Source organism: Pelodiscus sinensis, chromosome 3 (genome assembly GCF_049634645.1).
Source record: "Pelodiscus sinensis isolate JC-2024 chromosome 3, ASM4963464v1, whole genome shotgun sequence".
In the NCBI taxonomy this organism is placed as follows: Eukaryota; Metazoa; Chordata; order Testudines; family Trionychidae; genus Pelodiscus; species Pelodiscus sinensis.
Window position 1 is genome coordinate 76764155 of NC_134713.1, and position 19473 is coordinate 76783627.

Genomic DNA, 19473 nt, shown 5'->3' on the forward strand with positions numbered 1-19473 from the left:
CCACCCATTTCAGAAAGTCTTGGTCTACCCTGGCATTGTCCTGCGGGACAACACGAAGCGCTGCCAAAATGGCCTCACACAGGGACAAGGAGGAGGATGCTTCAGTAAATGGGGGGGAGGGGGACAAAAGGTTGCTGTGATATCTCTTCCTCAACTGGTGGGTACTAGGCTGGGAGGCCTCTGGTGCAAGTGGCTTGTCTAAAGGAGGTGGACACAGAGTGGCATCTGGGGCAGTAGAGGGAACCCCCATGGGTTTGATAGACAACTGGGCAGGCCAGGGGGTCTGAGACCAAGGCATAGATTGCAGTCCTGTTCGCGGTAGCACTCATTAAGGCAACAATGGCAGTACCATGGCATGGGCTGGCAGAAGAGAGCAGGACTTGGATACACAGCTCATGGATCTGAATCTGCCAGATAACCATGGTAGATGATCGGGCACTAACTTCCGCGTGGTACCAACTGCTCCTGGTCAAGGCTGAGCAAGTTAACTGAGGGGGGCATGTAGAAAGATGTTCTGGTGTCTGACTGTGCTTCAATAACCTGTGCCATAGGGGTGTGGGCAACTGGTGATGAGCAGTGCCGAGATCCAAAACAGGATTAAATTAATCTCTTTTTCATTCTTCGTTTGTGGCTGGAAAGATTTACAAATTTAGCACTTGTCACTAATATGGGCTTCTCCCAAGCACCGTAAACATATGGGTCAATGATGGACATAGGCATGTGACACACACCTTAAAGCTGGAGCAAAATGCAGGACAATGTAGCACTTTAAAGACTAACAAGATGGTTTATTAGATGATGAGCTTTCGTGGGCCAGACCCACTTCCTCAGATCAAATAGTGGAAGAAAATAGTCACAACCATACATACCAAAGGATACAATTGTATCCTTTGGTATGTATGGTTGTGACTATTTTCTTCCACTATTTGATCTGAGGAAGTGGGTCTGGCCCACGAAAGCTCATCATCTAATAAACCATCTTGTTAGTCTTTAAAGTGCTACATTGTCCTGCATTTTGCTTCAGCTACCCCAGACTAACACGGCTACATTTCTATCACCTTAAAGCTGGAGGGAGAGAAGGGCAGGCATGCCCTGTCCCGAGGCAATGCCCCTAAGGGACTTACTAATACTACCAACCTACTAATTAACTACTAAGGGGGAAACTATTTACAAGTAAAACAACTATTAACAACAAGAAAAGTGATAGCAAGGGCTGCAACACTGCAGTTCCAAGCACTGCCACTGAGGGCAAGAAAGAACTGAGAGGATAGGAGGTCTGGCAGTGCCCTATATAGTGCGGCATGTGCACGCCACTCCCAGGGGCAATGGAGTCAGTCCCCTCTGGATACTGCTGAGGGAAAATCTCACGGCACCAGTGCATGTGGCGAGCATATGCATCTAAGCACTTGAAAAAGAATACTCTTAATGATCTTAATTGTGGGGCAAACCTCCAACGACAAAAACACACTTGTATATTTAAATACATATACAAGCTTATCTGAGACTAGGTAGCTAATAAAATGAAATTGCTGGTATTTCCTGAAAAAAAATTATTGTGATTCAGAACAATGTTTTAAATGTGTGAGAGTCTCTATAAGCATTTCTATATCAGGCAAGTAATTTACAAGAAAGAATTGTTCAGATTTGAGGTGTTAGTCTTAGAACTGTTGAATCCAAAGCTGAAAGACAGTGTTTTCATCCTGCCTCACTTCTGCACAGCTATGTGTACACTGACACTGGTATGAGGTGATTTTCAGCAAGAAATCTATCAGAGTTAATTATCACCTTCAATGGTTTAACCTGGTCCAAACCCATAAATGAATCCGATCTTAAATAAAGAGTGTACTGGTAATTTCCGGGTTTGCTTGGTGCAGGAAACTTCAGTTCTACCTGAAAAACACAATTAATTCAAAGTGTTTTTATTCTGAGCAAACCTTCCAAGGATGTGTGTGAACAACTTACAATTGTCTTCTGTACTTTAACATGGAGTACATATCACAAAATAATAGTGAAGGATTTTTAGTTAAGTTATTTAAGAGTGCTACTTTGTCTAAAGGTCACAGAATAGTAAAATAGCCACAACTTGGTACCAAAGAGAAGGGATATCTAAGCACAATTGCTGGAACAAAGGATTAACTTTATCACTACATCATATTTTTACTGTATGTTGTCCTGGAAATTGTTTAAAAGTTACATGAAAAAAGTTATTTCATACTTCAGAAGGTTAAAAAAAGGATAATTTTAGAGATTAAATAGCTAGTCTGTGGAACGTATTTCATGTACCTTATCACTACTGCCATATCATGCTGTAGTTTAATTAGCAATATAGTTAATAAGTAAAAATGCAGCACTTATTTTTTGTTTGCAAAGTAAAAGGATTAAATATTCAGTAGGATGTTAACAGGGAGGAATTAATACAATTTTAAGTGATGAAAGAAATTTTTACAATTTTACTTTAAGAACTAAAAAGCAATTGTCACTTGCTGCCACGTGACAAGTAGTTATTTATGTGGCAATGGTAATTTGCTCAGAAATCCCAGAAAAACAATGAACTACATGTAACTGCTTAAGTTGCGCATGATTTTTACATTTAATACCTAGCTTTGCCTTTGCTAGTTAGTATTATTCAACAAACTTGAAAAATCTCATCTGAGAAGAAACAGGAAGTTTTATATCCAATAATAAAATAAAATCTAGTTGAAGGAACAAAGTTCTGTGAAATCTGTAGGAGGGACTGATGTAAGTAATAAAAGATACTTCATTTTCAGAAATACTTTATCCGATTTCAATTATTATTAAATTAACCTATGTAGCATGACAAAATAACAGAAGCTAAACATGCTCTTTTCTTATCTTAAAAATCAGCTCAAACCTAGCACTGGAGTGCCCACCACTCTGCTGACTGATGTAAAAAAAACCTCACAGATAAATTACTGTATTTACATAAGAACGGCCATACTGGGTCAGACCAAAGGTCCATCTAGCCCAGTATCCTGTCTGACAGTGGCCAATATCAGATGCCCCAGAGGGAGTGAACAGAATAGGGAATCATCAAGCAATCCCTCTCCCGTCATCATCCATTCCCAGCCTCTGACAGAGGCTAAGAACACCATTCCTACCAATCCTGGCTAATAGCCATTGATGGATCTAACCTTCATGAATTTATAGTTTTTTCTTGAACTCTGTTAAAGTCCTGGTCTTCACACCCTCCTCTGGCAAGGAGTTCCACAGGCTGACCATGCACTGTGTGAAGAAAAGCTTCCTTTTGTCTTAAACCTGCTACCTATTAATTTTATTTGGTGATGCCTAGTTTTTATGTTACAGAAACAAGTAAATAGCTTTTCCTTATTCACTTTTTCCACATCAATCACAATTTTATAGGCCTCTATCATTTCCCCCTTTAGTCTCCTCTTTTCTAAGATGAAAAGTCCCAGACATTTTAATCTCACTTCATATGTGACCTGTTCCAAATCCCTAATCATTTTTGTTGCCCTTCTCTGAACCTTTTCAAATGCCAATATATCTTTTTTGAGATGAGGCGACCACATCTGTACACAGTATTCAAGATGTGGGCTTACCATGGTTTCATATAGAGGCAATAAGATATTCTCTGTCTTATTCTCTATCTCTTTTGTAACGATTCCTAATATCCTGTTTGCTTTTTTGACTTCCACTGCACACTGAGTGGATGTCTTCAGAGTACTATCCACAATGACTCCAAGATCTCTCTTGATTAGTTGTAGCCAAATTAGTCCCCATCATATTGTATGTATTGTTGGGATTATTTTTTCCAATGTGCATTTCTTTACATTTATCAACATTAAATTTTATTTGTCATTTTGTTGCCCAATCACTTAGCTTGATGAGATCTTTTTGAAGCTCTTTACAATCTGCTTTGGTCTTAACTATCTTGATCAGTTTCTATTACACCAATTCTTTTCATGTAACAATTTTATTTTATAAAACTGTAACCTCCCAAGAAAAATGTTCCAACTTTAAAATTATCCACAAAAGTATACCATTAATAATAAAACATTGTGAACTGTCAAGATCCAAACCCAAGTGTTGATACTGGTGAATTAGTAATCTCTGTTGCACAGAGAAATTAATCACTATTAGTTGTCCTAAATTTATTGCAAAGCTATCTAAGAATATAAATCCTGCTCGCCGTCAACTTTTCATGATAAAATCACTCACCTTTCTCTCTATCCAAAATGGAGGTTGAAAAAGCCAGAATAAAACTGTCTAAAAGTTATTCCCCTCCATGAAGCTTTAAAGTAATACAAGATCCTTGCCTATTTCTGTTACAGATGGAGACAAACTATATCCAGTCTCTCTCTCAGAAAAACAGATTATGAAACATAGTATTACAATTCAGAACATGCTATGTAATTATACACCTGTTTCATATAAATCACTACAAAGTATTCTATAAATATTTAATATTAAGTATTTGACACACAGATCTACAAATTCTTTACCTCTTCTCTGTCTTTCAGGGTACACACATGATATGGCATAGATATTAATGTCTGATCCTTCCGATCTGCAATATATAGCCACCACCATTCTTGTTTTTCCTGTGGGGGAAAAAATGAACAACTAGGAAGTAGAGGTAACATTTTGTAAGGCCAGGTATACCACAATGATTTATAATAATGCGGATACAACAGTATAACAGTATATATTGCACACTGAAGAGGAAGAGGTTACTGAGACCTGGTCTACACTTAAAATTGGATTGACCTAGCTACATCAGTCAGCGCTATTAAAAATTAAAATTCATGATCATATTACCATTTTAAATCATTTTCAATAGCGAAGAAGAATTGTATACAGAAAAAAATGTGTTTAAGTTTAAGAATAATCAATATTAAGGTAGAATCACTCAAGATTATTTGATCTAGATTTTGCTGATGACATTGCTCTTCTACATAAAAGTGCTGAAGGACTTGCACAAATGAAGTTAAACAAATGATGGAGAAGGTAGAACTGCAACTCAATGTAAAGAAATGTAAAACCATGATAACTAGAGATATGGATTTAAACATCAAAGCTGACAATGAACAACGAGAGAGGGTAGATGGATTCAAATATTTTGGAAGCACAATAAGCCAAGATGGTACATGCTCTGAGGAAATAAAGAGTAAGGATTGGCAAAGTGAACGCAGCCTTCGGAAAACTTAGGAAAATTTGCAAACTTAGTATCATATCCTTACATACAAAACTAAGCATTTAGTCAGAAACCTGGCAACTTAAGAAGACAGATGCTCAGAAGTTAGATGCATTTCATCATAAGTGGTTGCGGAGAATATTAGGAGTAAACTATGAGGAAAGAAAAAGAAACAATAAAAACAAACAATTTTGTGGACAGGGCTTTTAACTCAACAATGATTCTGCTGTGCTAGCATTTTTGAATTCCTTAAGAGCAAATAAAATACAGGACTATGTAGCACTTTGAAGACTAACAAGATGGTTTATTAGATGATGAGCTTTCGTGGGCCAGACCCACTTCCTCAGATCAAATAGTGGAAGAAAAGAGTCACAACCATATATACCAAAGGATACAATTTAAAAAAATGAACACACATGAAAAGGACAAATCACATTTCAGAACAGAAGGGGGATGCGGGGGGGGGGGGGGGGGAGAAGGTAAATGTCTGTGAGTTAATGATATTAGAGGTGGGGAAAGGTAGATGTCTGTGAGCTAATGTTATTAGAGGTGATAATTGGGGAAGCTATCTTTGTAATGGGTAAGGTAGTTGGTGTCGAATTTTAGCATGAATGACAGTTCGGAGGATTCCCTTTCAAGTGCAGATTTGAAAGTCTTCTGGAGTAGGATGCAGGTGATTAGGTCGTTGAGATAGTGTCCTTTCTGGTTGAAATGGCAAGAAACTGTTTTTTCTTTGTGATCCTGTCTAATGTCTGTTTTGTGGGCATTGATCCTTTGGCGAAGTGTCTGAGACGTTTGTCCAATGTACATAGCAGACGGACACTTTCGGCACATGATAGCATAAATTATATTTCTGGATGCACAGGAATATGTATTCTTGATCTTATAACTCACTTGGTTAGGCCCAACAATGGTATCAGCAGAGTGAATATGTGGACAAAGCTGGCAATGGGGTTTGTTGCAAGGGAAGGTACCAGGGTTGGTATTAGTGTGGTATGTCCTGTGGTTGTTGGTAAGAATCATCTTGAGGTTAGGTGGTTGTCTATAGGAGACTATGGGTCTGTCTCCCAGAGCTTCTTGGAGTTTAGTATCCTGTTCCAGTATAGGCTGTAATTTATTGATAATGTGTTGGACAGGTTTAAGTTGGGGGCTGTAGGTGATGACAAGTGGTGTTCTATTGTTGGTTTTCTTGGGTCTGTCTTGTAGTAGATGGTTTCTAGGTATTCCTTTGGCTCTTTCAATTTGCTCTTTTATTTCTCCGGGTGGGTAGTTGAGGTTAAGAGCAAATGGTCCCTATGATGACAATTTATTAAGGGACCATAGAAAGACACATTTTTGGAAACTGAATTCTTTGTTCAAGCTCTACTAATTGAAAATAAGTTTTCAAAAAAAGCATGTGGATGAGTCGTTATACCAGGGGTTCTCAAATTGGGGGCTGTGATCCCCCACAAGAGCTTGCAATGTTACAGTAAACTTCCGATAATCCGGCACCTTTAGGACCCAGGGGGTGCCGGATTATCAAATATGCCGGACTATCAGAAGGTGGGGACCTATGAGGGGTCTGGGGTGTGTGGAGGGAGATGCCACCCCAGACCTATCATAGCTCCCCCTTCCGATAGTCCGGCTCTGTCCCAGGCATCCCTGATTCAGCTGCTGCTGGTCAGTTTCAGCAGCAGCTGACTCGGGGACGCCTGCGGCAGACCAGCTGGGGTGCTGCCGGGTTGGTCCATTAACGCCGCCCCTAAGCGCTGCGGGACCAACCCGGCAGCACACCGGCTGCTCTGCTCCAGGTGTCCCCAAGAGCAGCTGGGGTGTTGCCGGGTTGGTCCCGCAGCCCCGAGGGGCAGCGTTACGGGACCAACCCGGCAGCACCCCAGCTGCTCTGCCTCCGGCTTTCCCAATTCAGCTGCTGGTCAGTTTCAGCAGCAGCTGAATCGGGGAAACCGGGCGCAGAGCAGCTCCAATTGTCCGGCTGTCCGAGCACTTCCAGGTTCCTGATGGTGCTGGACCAACAGGAGTGCCGGAGCATTGGATGCCGAACTAATGAAGTTTTACTGTATTATGTTAGGGGTTGCAAGCTGTCAACCTCCACCAAACTGTGCTTCACCTCTAATATTTATAATAATGTTAAATGTAAAAACGTATATTTTTAATTAGAGGGGATTGCATTCAGAAGTTTGCTGTAGAATGAGGTCACCAATGCAAAAGTTTGAGTATCACTGCCTTGTACTCATAAGCTCTGCTGTGTAGGGGTGTATTGTGCCCTCAGTAGTTGTAACAGAATACAGCAATAAGTGGAAAAAGGACAGAGCCTCACAGTGCATCATCCCAAGCCCCTACCCTAACTTGGTTGTAGATCTCTGATGATGTGCTTGACAGACTTTAGCTGGGGGCTGTAGATTCCATCTAGGACACATCACACAATCTATTGTCTACAGCCAAGCTCTAAGATACAACCATACTTGCTCCAATCCCTCAGACAGATACAAACACCTTCAAACAGACACAATCCCTCAGTCAGACACACACACACCTTCAAGATATTTATCCAGCCTTCTTAAAATTACAATACCCACTTGGGGAAGTGAAGAAACTGATAGAGCCAGGTGGGTACCAAGAAGTCATCTACTACAGGACAGGCCCAACAAGGAAGGTAACAGAATACCACTGGCCATCACATACAGCCCTCAGCTAAAACCTCTCCAGCACATCATCAGTGATCTACACTAGTGATGGACAACCTAAGCTAGTGAACGGGCCGCATGAGTGGCCCTCCATCTCCATGGGCTGCAAGACTACTAACATTATATGTGCCATTAAGTGCCAGCAATGCCCCTCTGCCATGTATATTGGCCAAACCGGACAGTCTCTACACAAAAGAATAAATGGATGAAAATCAGATATCAAGAACGGTAACACAAAAACCAGTAGGAGAACACTTCAGTCTCCTTGGACACTCAAGTAACAAATTTAAAAGTAGCCAACCTTTAACAAAAGGACTTTAAAAACAGACTTCAAAGAGACACTGTAGAGCTATAATTTATTTGATAAAGTAACTTTCCTTCTTTTCATGTGCTAGCATATTTATGCCTGTCTCTAATTTATACTCCATGCATGTGATAAAGTGGGTTTCTGTGCACAAAAGCTTATTCCCAAATAAATCTGTTAATCTCCAAAGTGACACAGGACTCCTCGTTGTTTGTGCAGCTACAGACTAACTCAGCTACTCCTCTGATACTAGTACACAACATAGATTCTCTCAAAACTGCCAGGGGTGAGGCCTGAAATCACAGTACATGCATGTTGCTTAGGTAGATGCTCTGCATGACAACCTGAGCTATCCAGCTGAAGATATGGGGTTTGGGTGCAGGAGGGTGCTCTGGGCTGGGATGGAGGGGTTCAGAGGGTGGGAGTGGGGATCAGGAATGGGGAAGGGTTTTGAGGAATGGGAGCGGTGCAGGCTCCAAGTGGCACTTATCTCAAGCAGCTGCAGGAACCAGCAACAGCTCCCTCCCCATTAAGCACCTATGCGAGGCACAGCCATCTGCAGGCTCTACAACCTCCACAGCTCCCATTGGCCAATTTGAGTTCCAGTGCCAGCAGTTGGGCTGGAGGTAGTGTGCGGCCCTCCCTGGCTGCTCCTGCTCCCAGAAGCCAGGCAGACCCACAATATGTACAGAGCTGGACAAACCCCTGACCTCACTTCCTGGCAGAAGCTTGAAGGTCTGAGTAGCTGTTCTAGGCCCCGCAGGCTGTAGTTTGCCCACCCCTGTTCTAGCAGAACAACTGCTCTGGTATAACGTTCTATAAAGAGAAATGGGAAGGAGAGAGGGGTTATGAGAAGAAACCCTCCAAGAAGAACTCTCAGCAGCCGATCCTGACAGATACGGTTTTGTGACCAAAACAAGCGGCAGCTCAACTGGAGCTTTCAACAAAGAAGTTGATAGTGGAAGTTACATCCTTCTGCTCATTAGGGCCTTGAGAACCCATACATAAAAGTTTGAGAATCCTATGAAAAATTCAGTTTTCAAAAAAGCTATGCCAGAAGCAATTTTTTTTGGAAGACATCATCAGACAAGCCAGCAATTTTACAACTCATAAAATAGCAATTTTTAAATTAGAATTTTAACTTCCAGTATCTAAAGTATTAGGTTAGATCAGTGGTCCCCAACGCGGTGCCCGCGGGCGCCATGGCGCCCACTGGGGCATTTGTGTGCGCCCGCCGACAACCTGGGCCGGCTCGCCCCCGGCGCATGGGAGGTGCCGGCCCCAGGCGCGCGACATGCACTGGCGCTGGGTGCGCGGCGCTCGGGCAGCCATAGCCCCGGGGCACATGCGGGCGCCGGGTGCAAGGGAATCCCCGTCCCCTGGAGTGCCCCCGGACGCGCGGCCCTGCCCCCGGGTCCCCGGCACATGAGTGGCCCCACCCCCCGGGCGCCCGGGAGCCTCTAAAGGTTGGGGACTACTGAGTTAGATATTTTAGTTGCATTATTTCCCCTTTGTTACAGATCTAATAAAGTTCGCTATTGCTGACCTCAGGAAAGTAAAGGCTGTAAACAGGATGTGTTATCTTTGATTTGGTTTCCAGAAGGGCTCGCTCCTTCCTCTGTATACTTTGCTGTAATTCTTGCCATTCCTGTTGAAGACAACAAAGACTTAAAGAACTACTTTCATCATCTTTTCTCCTATTAAAAATGAAATCTCAGCACATCACAAATAGCACACAGATAGCACGGTAAATGTTTGTGTTAAGCTTCAAATTTTACATAAAAGAGGCAAGTCAATACAAGGCTCATATTCTAAAGTCTGATGCTTAAAAGTCAAATGACTGAAATACATGAGACCAGTCACATGACCACTTCTTAATATGTGCTAGTTCCCTCTAAAAATCTGAAAGGCTATTACCTTAGTCTCCTTCAAATCACTCTTCAAGACTTAGCTTTTCAATGTTTATCTATAAAATACTCATCAATAGCTAAGCAGTTGATTGGCTACAACCATTGCTCAATATCCTTAATGATCTCATCAATACCATGTGCTCACCCTCTTTGCTGCATCCAGCTGGTTTCTCTTGTGTGTAAAATCTCTGGGACAAGGATTATTCTTTTGTTGTGAGTCCCTATCACAACAGGGTCCCAATCCTTGACTGAGGCCTCTAGCAGCTAATACAGCTCAAATTTATAATTTAATTTACCAAACGTAAGCATCAATATTTAGAATTTACTTGCATACACACACTGTTCTCCCACTGTTATGTGTGTGTAGAATCCATTACACAATGCAGAATGGTTACTGTGTCAAGCATTTAAAATTTAAGGGGATGTTTTATATTGAAATCTTGCAGCATCAAAGTTGATTACTATCAATTAAGTTGAAAAAAATTAGTACATTCTTTTATTAAAATTGAAGTTTTCATTTATTTTGTCCTTCCCATCGTACTGGAAGAGGAAGGCTTAATAAAACTTTCTCCTGAGAGAGTTGATGCTACTACTTCATCCTTGTGTTGTTTAGCCTAAGGTGATTGCTAAAGAGAAAGAATGGTTTTCCCCACAACTCCAGAGGCTGAGTCACCCTCCAACACAAATTGAGACTTACAGCTTCATCATCTTTGTTTTGTTTTTCATCTTGTTCTCTGTCGGAGTCCCTTTCACTTCCATCATCTTTTTCACTTTGAGAGTCCCTGTTAGTTTCTTCTTCATCAGACTCGCTTCCTTTATCAGAAAGTTCTTCATCCTCCTCCTTGATTACAGCTTCCTAAACAAAAACCAAACCATCTGTCATTCCCATAGGCAATTCCAGCACTCTAAGTCTGAAGGTCATGAACTCTTAAGTCTCACTTGAGGACTAATACCTAATATTTGACACTGCAATGCCATGTAGGTACTGCATTGTTTCAGACAGAATCCTTTGAATTAAATGTAAAGCAGATGCCATGACCATTTCTGGCTAAGGAGGAGTTAACATCCATCCCACTGTACTAAAAAAAAAAAAAAATGATGCAAGAGACAGAAATACTGGAAGATTTATTGGTTGGTATATTTGTCCACTGTTCATGCTTGAGGGAATTCTGTGCCAAAATAATTAAAACTAATAAAATTCTGCATATTTTATTTGTCCAAATAAAACAATATAATCCCACCATTTTCAATTAATTCCTGGCAAGTATTTTGAAATAAATTACCAAAATAACTGAAAATGGTGCGATTATATTGTTACTGCATTTCTATGGTATTTTGACAAATGAAATATGCAGAACTTTACAGAATTTTAACAGTTTTAATTATTTGGCACAGAATTCCTTCAATAACGCCAGGGTTCTGTGTGGCACAATCTGGGTATGGGCAATTCATTGTGAGGTCTGTGAGGAAACCAGGACATCCAGGGATCAGTGCAGGGTTCTGGGTGCAGGGGGAATGGGACTCTGCAGGGGAGTCCAGGTGAAGGTGGTAAGGCTCTGGGGAAGGGCTGGGGAGGTCCAGGGACAGCTAGTTGGAGCTCAGTGGGGTGGGAGTGCAGAGATAGAGGACTCCTGATACAGGGGATGAAGCTCAGCGGGGATCTGGGGGAAGAGTCATTGTACAAGAAGCTACTCCCGTTTGCCCAAACCCCAATGCATCTGGACCCCTCTGCACCCAACCCCCCACCCCACTGAGCCTCACCCCCTTGCACCAAACCCCTTTCCTCAACTACCAAGACCCCCCTGCAGTGCAGAACTTCCTGCAGCCAGAATAAGTTTCTGGGGGTTGACCTGACTCACCCCCACCTGCTCTGTGGAGGAAGAACTGTCTCAATAATCCTCCTCCCCCGACCCAGGACTAACATCCCTGGGGCAGTTGGGGTATCCCCAGAGAATCCTCCCCCAGGTGATTTACTTCTCCCTGGCTGCCTTAACAGATGCGTCTGCCAGGGAAGTGAGTGAGCTCTGGGTGCAGCTTCTCTTTGCTTCTCCATCGAAACCATTTTCTACAAGCAAACAAAAAGAATTGGGGAGGGAGGTTCTTCTACAGTGGTGCAGAATTCTCCAAGGAGTATATTTAAGAACTACCAATTTTTAAAGTTTGTTATTGTGGGTCCCCTGTTATACACACTTTTCATTACTAAAGTACGAAGTATTCTAAAAATCCAATTCTGTATTTGCATATTACAGAATGGCTGACATCTGAAAGGGGAGTCAGGGCCAAGTCTGCCTACAGTGGGCTTCTTTAAGGAGAAAAGACAGTACCTTTTTTGTAACTGGTGTTTTTCAAAGTGTTGCTTATGTCTACTCCACATTAGGTGTGTGTTCTTGCCAAATGTACACCTGTGTCAGAAAGTTTTCCCCTAGTTCAGCCATAGGGGAGAAGCTCTGACGACCCCTGGAGTGGCGCCACCATGGTGCAGTAAAAGGGGTGCCATGTGCAACTCTCATCCTCAGTTCCTTTTTGCCACAAACTGACAATGGGGAAAAAGCGTGGATCATGGAATGGGCATGAGCTATACATCTCGAAGAACACGAGTTACAAAAAAGGTTCTTTTCTTCGAGTGATTTCTCATGTCCATTCCACTTTAAGGTGAATCCAACCAATACCTGTGGAGAAAGGTAAGAGCATTGTTTCTGGCCCACTGGATGAGGGTGCAGTGGGTGTGCATATGTGGACCAAGGACAAGGTTGTAACACTACAGATATCCTGGATCCGCACGTGTGCCCACATGATCTGCAGCGGGTGAAACCTGGCTAGATTGCAGAAGGTCTGAATACATGAGCAATCAAATTGGCCAGCCAGTACGTGGACAGAGGCATGCCCCTTCATCCTGTCAGCCATAGCAATGAAAAACTGAGCTGACTTGTGGAACAGCTTAGTATATTCCCAGTAAAAGGTCAAAGCCCTGCTAATATCCATGGCATGCAGCTGCCTCTTCTCCTCCATCTTGTGAGGTTTGGGGCAGAACACAGGTAAGAAGATGTCCTAGTTCATGTGAAAAGAGAAGACTACCTTCGGTAGGAAGGGCAGGTGGGGCTGTAAAAGGACCTTGTGCTGGAAGAAAAGAGTGTATGGAACCTCTGAAGTAAAGCCCAGATTTTTGAAACCTGTCTGGCTGACAAAGCGACTAGAAATGCCAACTTCCAGGATGAATGGAAGAAGCAGCAGGCTCCAAGTGCCTCAAAGGGAGGTTTCCTGAGTCGGAAGAGGACTAGGTTAAGCGCCAAATGAGGGATGTGGTCCAGCACCTGTGGACAGAGTTCCTCGAGATGCTGCAGGAACATTATTGTCACATCGTGCTGAAACAGAGTGTGCCGTTGTATTGGCCCAAGGAAAGCCAAGATGGCCAATGTATAATGGAGGAGTACACCAGGTCCTGCTGCTGGAATTGTAGCAGGTAGTCAAAAACAGACTGCACTAGACTGCCAGGGAGATACCTTGCAGCAGCCCAGTGGGAGAACCTCACCCACTTGGTTTGGTACATCAGCCTTATGGAAGGTTTTCTGCTTCGTAGGACCTGCTGGACCTTTTCTGAGCAGGTATTTTTGGCCTCACTCAGCCATGGAGCATCCATCCTGTGAGGTGCAGAGATATGAAGTTGGGATGGAAGACCTAGTCCTGGTCCTGCAGCAACAGATCCGGATGGAAGGGAAGGGGCTAGAGGGGTATATTGCCAAGTCCAGAGAAGTCCTGAACCAATGCTGTCAATGCTAGACCAGGGCAATCAAGATGACCTGGACCTTGTCTCGTTTGATCTGAATGAGGACCCGGCAAATGAGAGAGATTGGCAGGAATCATGGATGACTTTGGGACATTGAGAATCAACCCTAGCATCTCGAATATGGCTGTAGTAGTGTTGGTGACATGAAGTGCTTCGGTTAATGAAGGTGCTCTGATTAGGCAGTCATCCAGGTAAGGGAGTATCATGATACCAAGTCAACGTAGGTACACCGTGACCACTGCTAACCTCTTTGAGAAAACCCTGGGAGCCAACGAGAGACCGAAGGGCAGGACCTTGTATTGGAAATGGTCTGTGCCTATTTGGAAATGAAGAAACCTTCTGTGGGCCGGATGAATGGCCACATGAAAATACGCGTCCTGTAGATCGAGGGACATGAACCAATCTCCACGGTGTAGTGCTAGAATGCTCATCACTACGGTAACATCCAGAAATGTTGTTTTTGAAGATACCGATTTAAACCCTGGAGGTCTAGGATCGGCCTCCAACCTCCCACTTCTTAACTGAGAAAAAGTTATCGGGAGTAAAAACCCATCCCTGAACTTGTCTGGAACCTTCTCTATTGCACCGATGGTCAATAGACGAAGTGCTTCTTGTTTTAGCAGAAATTCATGAGATGGGTCCCTGAAAAGGGACAGGGTGGGAGGGGAGAGAGGAGGCAATGAGATGATGGGGATGGTGTAATCCAGTGCAATGGTCTGCAAAACCCATCTGTTGGTGGTAATGGCCTTAGATGATGGTGAAATAGTGTATCTGAGGCACAAGGGTGGTTGTCTAGTGGCATGGTTCGCAGACCCTTGACTGAGGCGTCAAACCTACTGTCTGGTGTTATGTTGCTGGACGCTTTTGGTTGAGGTCACCTCCTCTGTTGACGCTGTTTGTTGCGTTGATGGTTCTGCTGTCTGTATTGGGTCATCGGATAGGAGAACAGTCTTTGTCTTTGGTAAGGTGTGTATCTTTTACGGCAGTAAGATGAGGTATACATACCTAAAGTTCTGAGTGTGGTTCTGGAGTCCTTGCTTGAGTGGAGGATTTGGTTCATTTTCTCCGAGAAAAGACTCTGCCTGTCGAAGGGAAGATCTTCAACTTTGGACAGGATGTCTTTAGGAACAGCTGCTTGTTGCATCCATGATGTTCTGCGCATGACCAACGAGGTGGCTGGGGTCCACACTGCAGTGTCTGCTGTGTCAAGGGCTACGTGCAGAGATGTTCTGGAAGCTGCATAGCCTTCCTGGACCACTGCCTTGAGGATGTCACGCTTGTTATCTGGCAAGTGTTCCATGAGTGGGACCTGCTTCGCGTAATTATCAAAGTTATGATTGGCCAATAATGCAACATAGTTGGCCATGCCAAGAGTCAGTGTCACTGAGGAGTATATCTTTCAGCCAAAAAGATCCAGGTATTTATTGTCTCTATGCGCCATTGGATTTTTGCTGGGGGGCTTTCGCCCTTTGTTCCACTGTATCCACAACCAGTGAATTTAGTTGTGGATGCGCGAAAAGGAATTCCATGTCTTTCGCTGGGACGAAATATTTCTTGTCCGCTTTCTTGTTGGTAGCAGAAGTTGAGGCTGGCACTTACCATATATCATCTGCTATTTCTAAGATGGCATCATCGAGTAGTAGTGCCATTTTAGATTGGTGTGATGACTGCAAGTTCCTAAGTAGATGGTGCAGTTTTTGCTGTACCTCAGCAAGTTGTACCCGTTGACTGTCTGCTACCCTCTTAAACAGCTCCTGGAACTGACGGAGGTCATCCGACAGGGATGTATCACCTTGAAAAACTGCATCGTCTGGTGATGATGATTGGTCAGTGGGTGACTGACCCTGCAGTTCTTCTTGTTCAGAAGAGTGTTGTTGTTGTGGGTGCAAAGGGAATGGCATGGAAGGCAGAATTCTGGTTGGGTAGGTGGCCTCGTTGAGGGCAGTGCAGATGAACACGCTCCGGCAGGTGATGGTTGTGACTGGTGAGGAAACGGTGGTGACGTGTCCAGACGAGATAAGTGGGAGTGATGTCTATGGTAACGGTAGTGAGTGGGGGAGCGATCGTAATAATGGGAAATATGTGGGGACCTGGAGTAGTATCTACCCGTGTCCCCCATGGTGTCCTGAATGACTGGAAAGCGTCGAGGATCTGGGAGATCACGATCTTCCCCTGGAGTGCATAGACGGAGCCAGTGAGTGTCAGTATCGGTTGTGATAATGTGATGAGAGGTGAGGGGAACGATAAGTTCAACGTGTATAATGTCTCGGTGAATGTCTTGAATGCACCGGAGAAGGTGAAGGCAGTTCAGGTGAGAAACGCATGTGCTCCAGGTTGGGCGAAGGTGTTGGAAATTTTCGGGGCTTTTGCCTCATTGTGGTCTGTGCAAGGAATTGCTCCAGTGAAGATGACCCTGGTGTCAAGATTTCCCTGGGTACAGGCTGCTGTGCCGCATGTGGAGGCAGTGCAGTTGTTGAAGTGTGCTGTGGTGCCTCACATATCGGTGCCGTCTGTGTAAGCAGTGCCACTGGGAGATGACGCACCGGTGAAGAGATTAACGGCGCCACTGGTACAACTGGTGCCGAGGTGGCAGTCGGTGCTGAGGTGCGCCTCTGTGCCTCGGGTTTTTCTGGTGCCGCTACTGGTGCTGGTGGTGCACACAGTGCAGGACGAGGTACCGTCTCCATGGTCGGTGCTGTATACCCTGATGACAACGGGTTTGGTGCCGATGTGCTGCGGCTCTGTTTCGCTTTATCAGGCAAGCATGTAGCAGACGTGCCTGGCCTGTCCCCCATGCTAACGCGCATCCAGGATAAAGATCGAGAGGGACAGGGTCTTTTCTTTGACCACTTGGAAGATGGTGGTCAACGTCTAGCAGACTCCGAGGGGTGGGAAGAGTCTATATTTTACAGCTGTAATGCCCTATCAAACAGGAGCATTTTTAGCCGCATCTCCCTGTCCCTCCTACCTCGTGACGTGAGCTTGGAGCAATGGGGACATTTTTGGGGGATGTGTCCCTCGCCTAGGCACCTTATGCAGAAAGCATGTCCATTAGAGGCAGGCATTGCTTCTCAACATGCACTGCACTTTTTGAAACCAGTTGGTCCGGGCATGGCATCTTCTTTCTTTTCTGTTGTTGTTTTTGAGGCGACTATATGTCGCGTCACACACTATTTACAAGGAAAAAAATGTTCTAAACTATATAAACTGTAACTAACAAGGACTACGAACGTAAGTAGTATGATAAAAAAAAACAGCCTAATTCTCTCTCTCGATCCTGACAGGAATCTGAGGAGAGAGGGTTCATTCCGTCTACAGCCAAGGATGGTCAGGAGGAACTGGTGGGAGCCGGACCGTGCGCACACAAATGGCACGAAAGGCAGGAGACGAGCATCACATATGTGTGGTCCGGCAGACTATGGCTGGAAAACATCTCCGATCTGCGGCACCTATAGCGGAACACCCATGGGACACTGCTCGAAGAAGCAGTCCTAGCATCTCAACGCTTTAGGAGAGGGGCGGTGCCAGAGGGGGGATACCCTGAAGGAGCCCAACATGGTCTTGCCTCAAAATTGGGGCATCGGTGCCACCAGTATGAGTATAGCCAGAATGTCCTGCACCACCTGGTGCCTCTAGGTGCTGGAGGCCATCATTGCAGCCTGGTGCTAAAGTTACAGGCTGGTCTGCTCCATTTGAGTCAAAGTTCGACTTCCGGGTGGAGGCGATAAGCTACCCAATCAGGTGTAGGCTCCCCTCTATTTGTCCTTGGCTTTTCAGGACAGAGAGAGGAGCAGCTCTTGACTGAAGCCTTTGCCATCCTCATCAAGGTTTGCAAGGGTGAGCGGTGCCAACTGGAGAAGGGCACCCAGGGGACATTCCACCCTTGCTGCATGGTGCCTGAGGTTGAGACAGCACCTGCTCCCCTGCCAGAGACAGGGCTAACTCCATTAGGAATGCCTGCAAGGGAATGCCCCTATTCTTCTTAGTACAGGGCTTGAAGGATCTGCAAAATTTGGCTCTGGTCACGAATGTACCCCTTGCCAAGACACTGCAGAAAACTACCATTACATAGCATAAGGGGCTTGCATGAAACACAAGGTTTGAAATCTGGGGACCAGGGCACATCCTGTCTGTAGGCAAAAGTCCCATCTGGGACAACAAACTATCTAAACTGACGATCAACTGGCTGAAGAACTATCTACAGAGCTGCTAAGCAGAGATCTAGCTACTAAGAGTCAAAGGCAGCAGCTCTGATGCACGGTCAATGGTGACAAGAAGCAACTGAGGGTGCCACTCCAGGAGTCACCAGAGCTGTTCCCCTACAGATACTGATAGAGGAAAAGCTTTAGACATTGCACGAGGGGAGCACACACACACCTAATGTGGAATGTACTTGAGCAACCATTTGATGAAAAACAAATTCATCTCAGTCCACCTGGGTAAGCAATTTATTGCTTAAGTAGCTGGTTGGCATCTAATGGGCTATCACCTGGGCCTCACAAAAGGCTACCAGTGCTCAGGGATTCCTAAAAGGAGCTCCCAGGGAACAGAGCAAGAGAACTCCCAAGATAAGGAATTTAGGGAGGGAAGACAGCCTCCAAGGGGTTTTCTGCTGTGAGAAGAAATACAGTCAGGTCCTCAAGAGACCCTGGCTCCATTAAAGGAAACAAAGTTAAAAGTGCCATGCAGATAAAAGGCCTGGGAGTGCCAAGGATAGACTCAGGCAGGAGTGAAATTCAGATGGAATATGCCTTCAAAGAAAGAAGCCTGGGCAAAGGCCTTTCTTGAATTTATTAATTTTTCCATTAATAAGTGACACCCTAAAAATGGGCATTGTTTGATACATAAAGCCTTGTGGATTTTATTGATGACCTAGATAGGAAAATTAAGGAAGAGCACATCTATAGCAAAGGGCAGCAGTGACAGCACACACCTTTTCCAGAGCAAACACATCATTTGAGAGAGAACCATCTCTTCTCCCCTTTTTCTTCAATATTAATGTAACATTTTAACTGAACTTCTAAGAATTGGTGCCTCGGTCACTTTTGTCTTTCCGATGTATTTTGGCTAATTTTTCAACTGTGTTAAACAAATAAATAAAAACATCTTTAACCCATATGCTCCCAATTAAATAAAGCCTAGTGAAAATCATATGCCAGAGAAGATAGACTTACTATCTAAGAATCTATCAGATTTATTCACAGAAAAACTATAATGGGGAACTTCAATTTGGGAAACATGCAAGTCTTATGCAGTCAGTATCAGAATACCATTAAACTTTCTAAAGGTCATATCTTTTTTTAATACAAATTATTACACACAACAGAAGGTAACTATTGTGATCGTCACTGTTGTAGTTAAAGATGAACTCATCATTAAATTGGAAGTTGGCAGTTACCTTGGGATCAGCATTTGCCCATATTGAATGTAATCAGGTCATTGAGAACATACCCAACCAGTAAAATACGCAGAACACTGTTTAAAAAAAATCAAGTGCTAATTTTCCAAAGTAGAAGAAATGCAAGAGCAAAACTGATTAAGGGGAAAAATGTGAAAGGTGGGTGTTTATTAGAAACATTTTGGTTAGATGTCCAAAAAGTGAGAATGCTACATTCAAG

The 19473-nt window shown here is 43.9% G+C and overlaps 1 protein-coding gene across 1 annotated transcript in view; it reads right to left on the minus strand.

The window, feature by feature from the left end:
• SEC63 (SEC63 protein translocation regulator) overlaps window positions 1-19473 on the minus strand; it is a 121253-nt gene that overhangs the window by 3066 nt on the left and 98714 nt on the right. The window contains exons 17-20 of the mRNA XM_075923967.1: window positions 10769-10927; window positions 9708-9809; window positions 4482-4580; window positions 1786-1890 (exon numbers count right to left, since the gene is read on the minus strand). Of these exons, the coding sequence (XP_075780082.1) occupies window positions 1786-1890; window positions 4482-4580; window positions 9708-9809; window positions 10769-10927 (465 nt within the window). The remainder of the gene's footprint in view (window positions 1-1785; window positions 1891-4481; window positions 4581-9707; window positions 9810-10768; window positions 10928-19473) is intronic.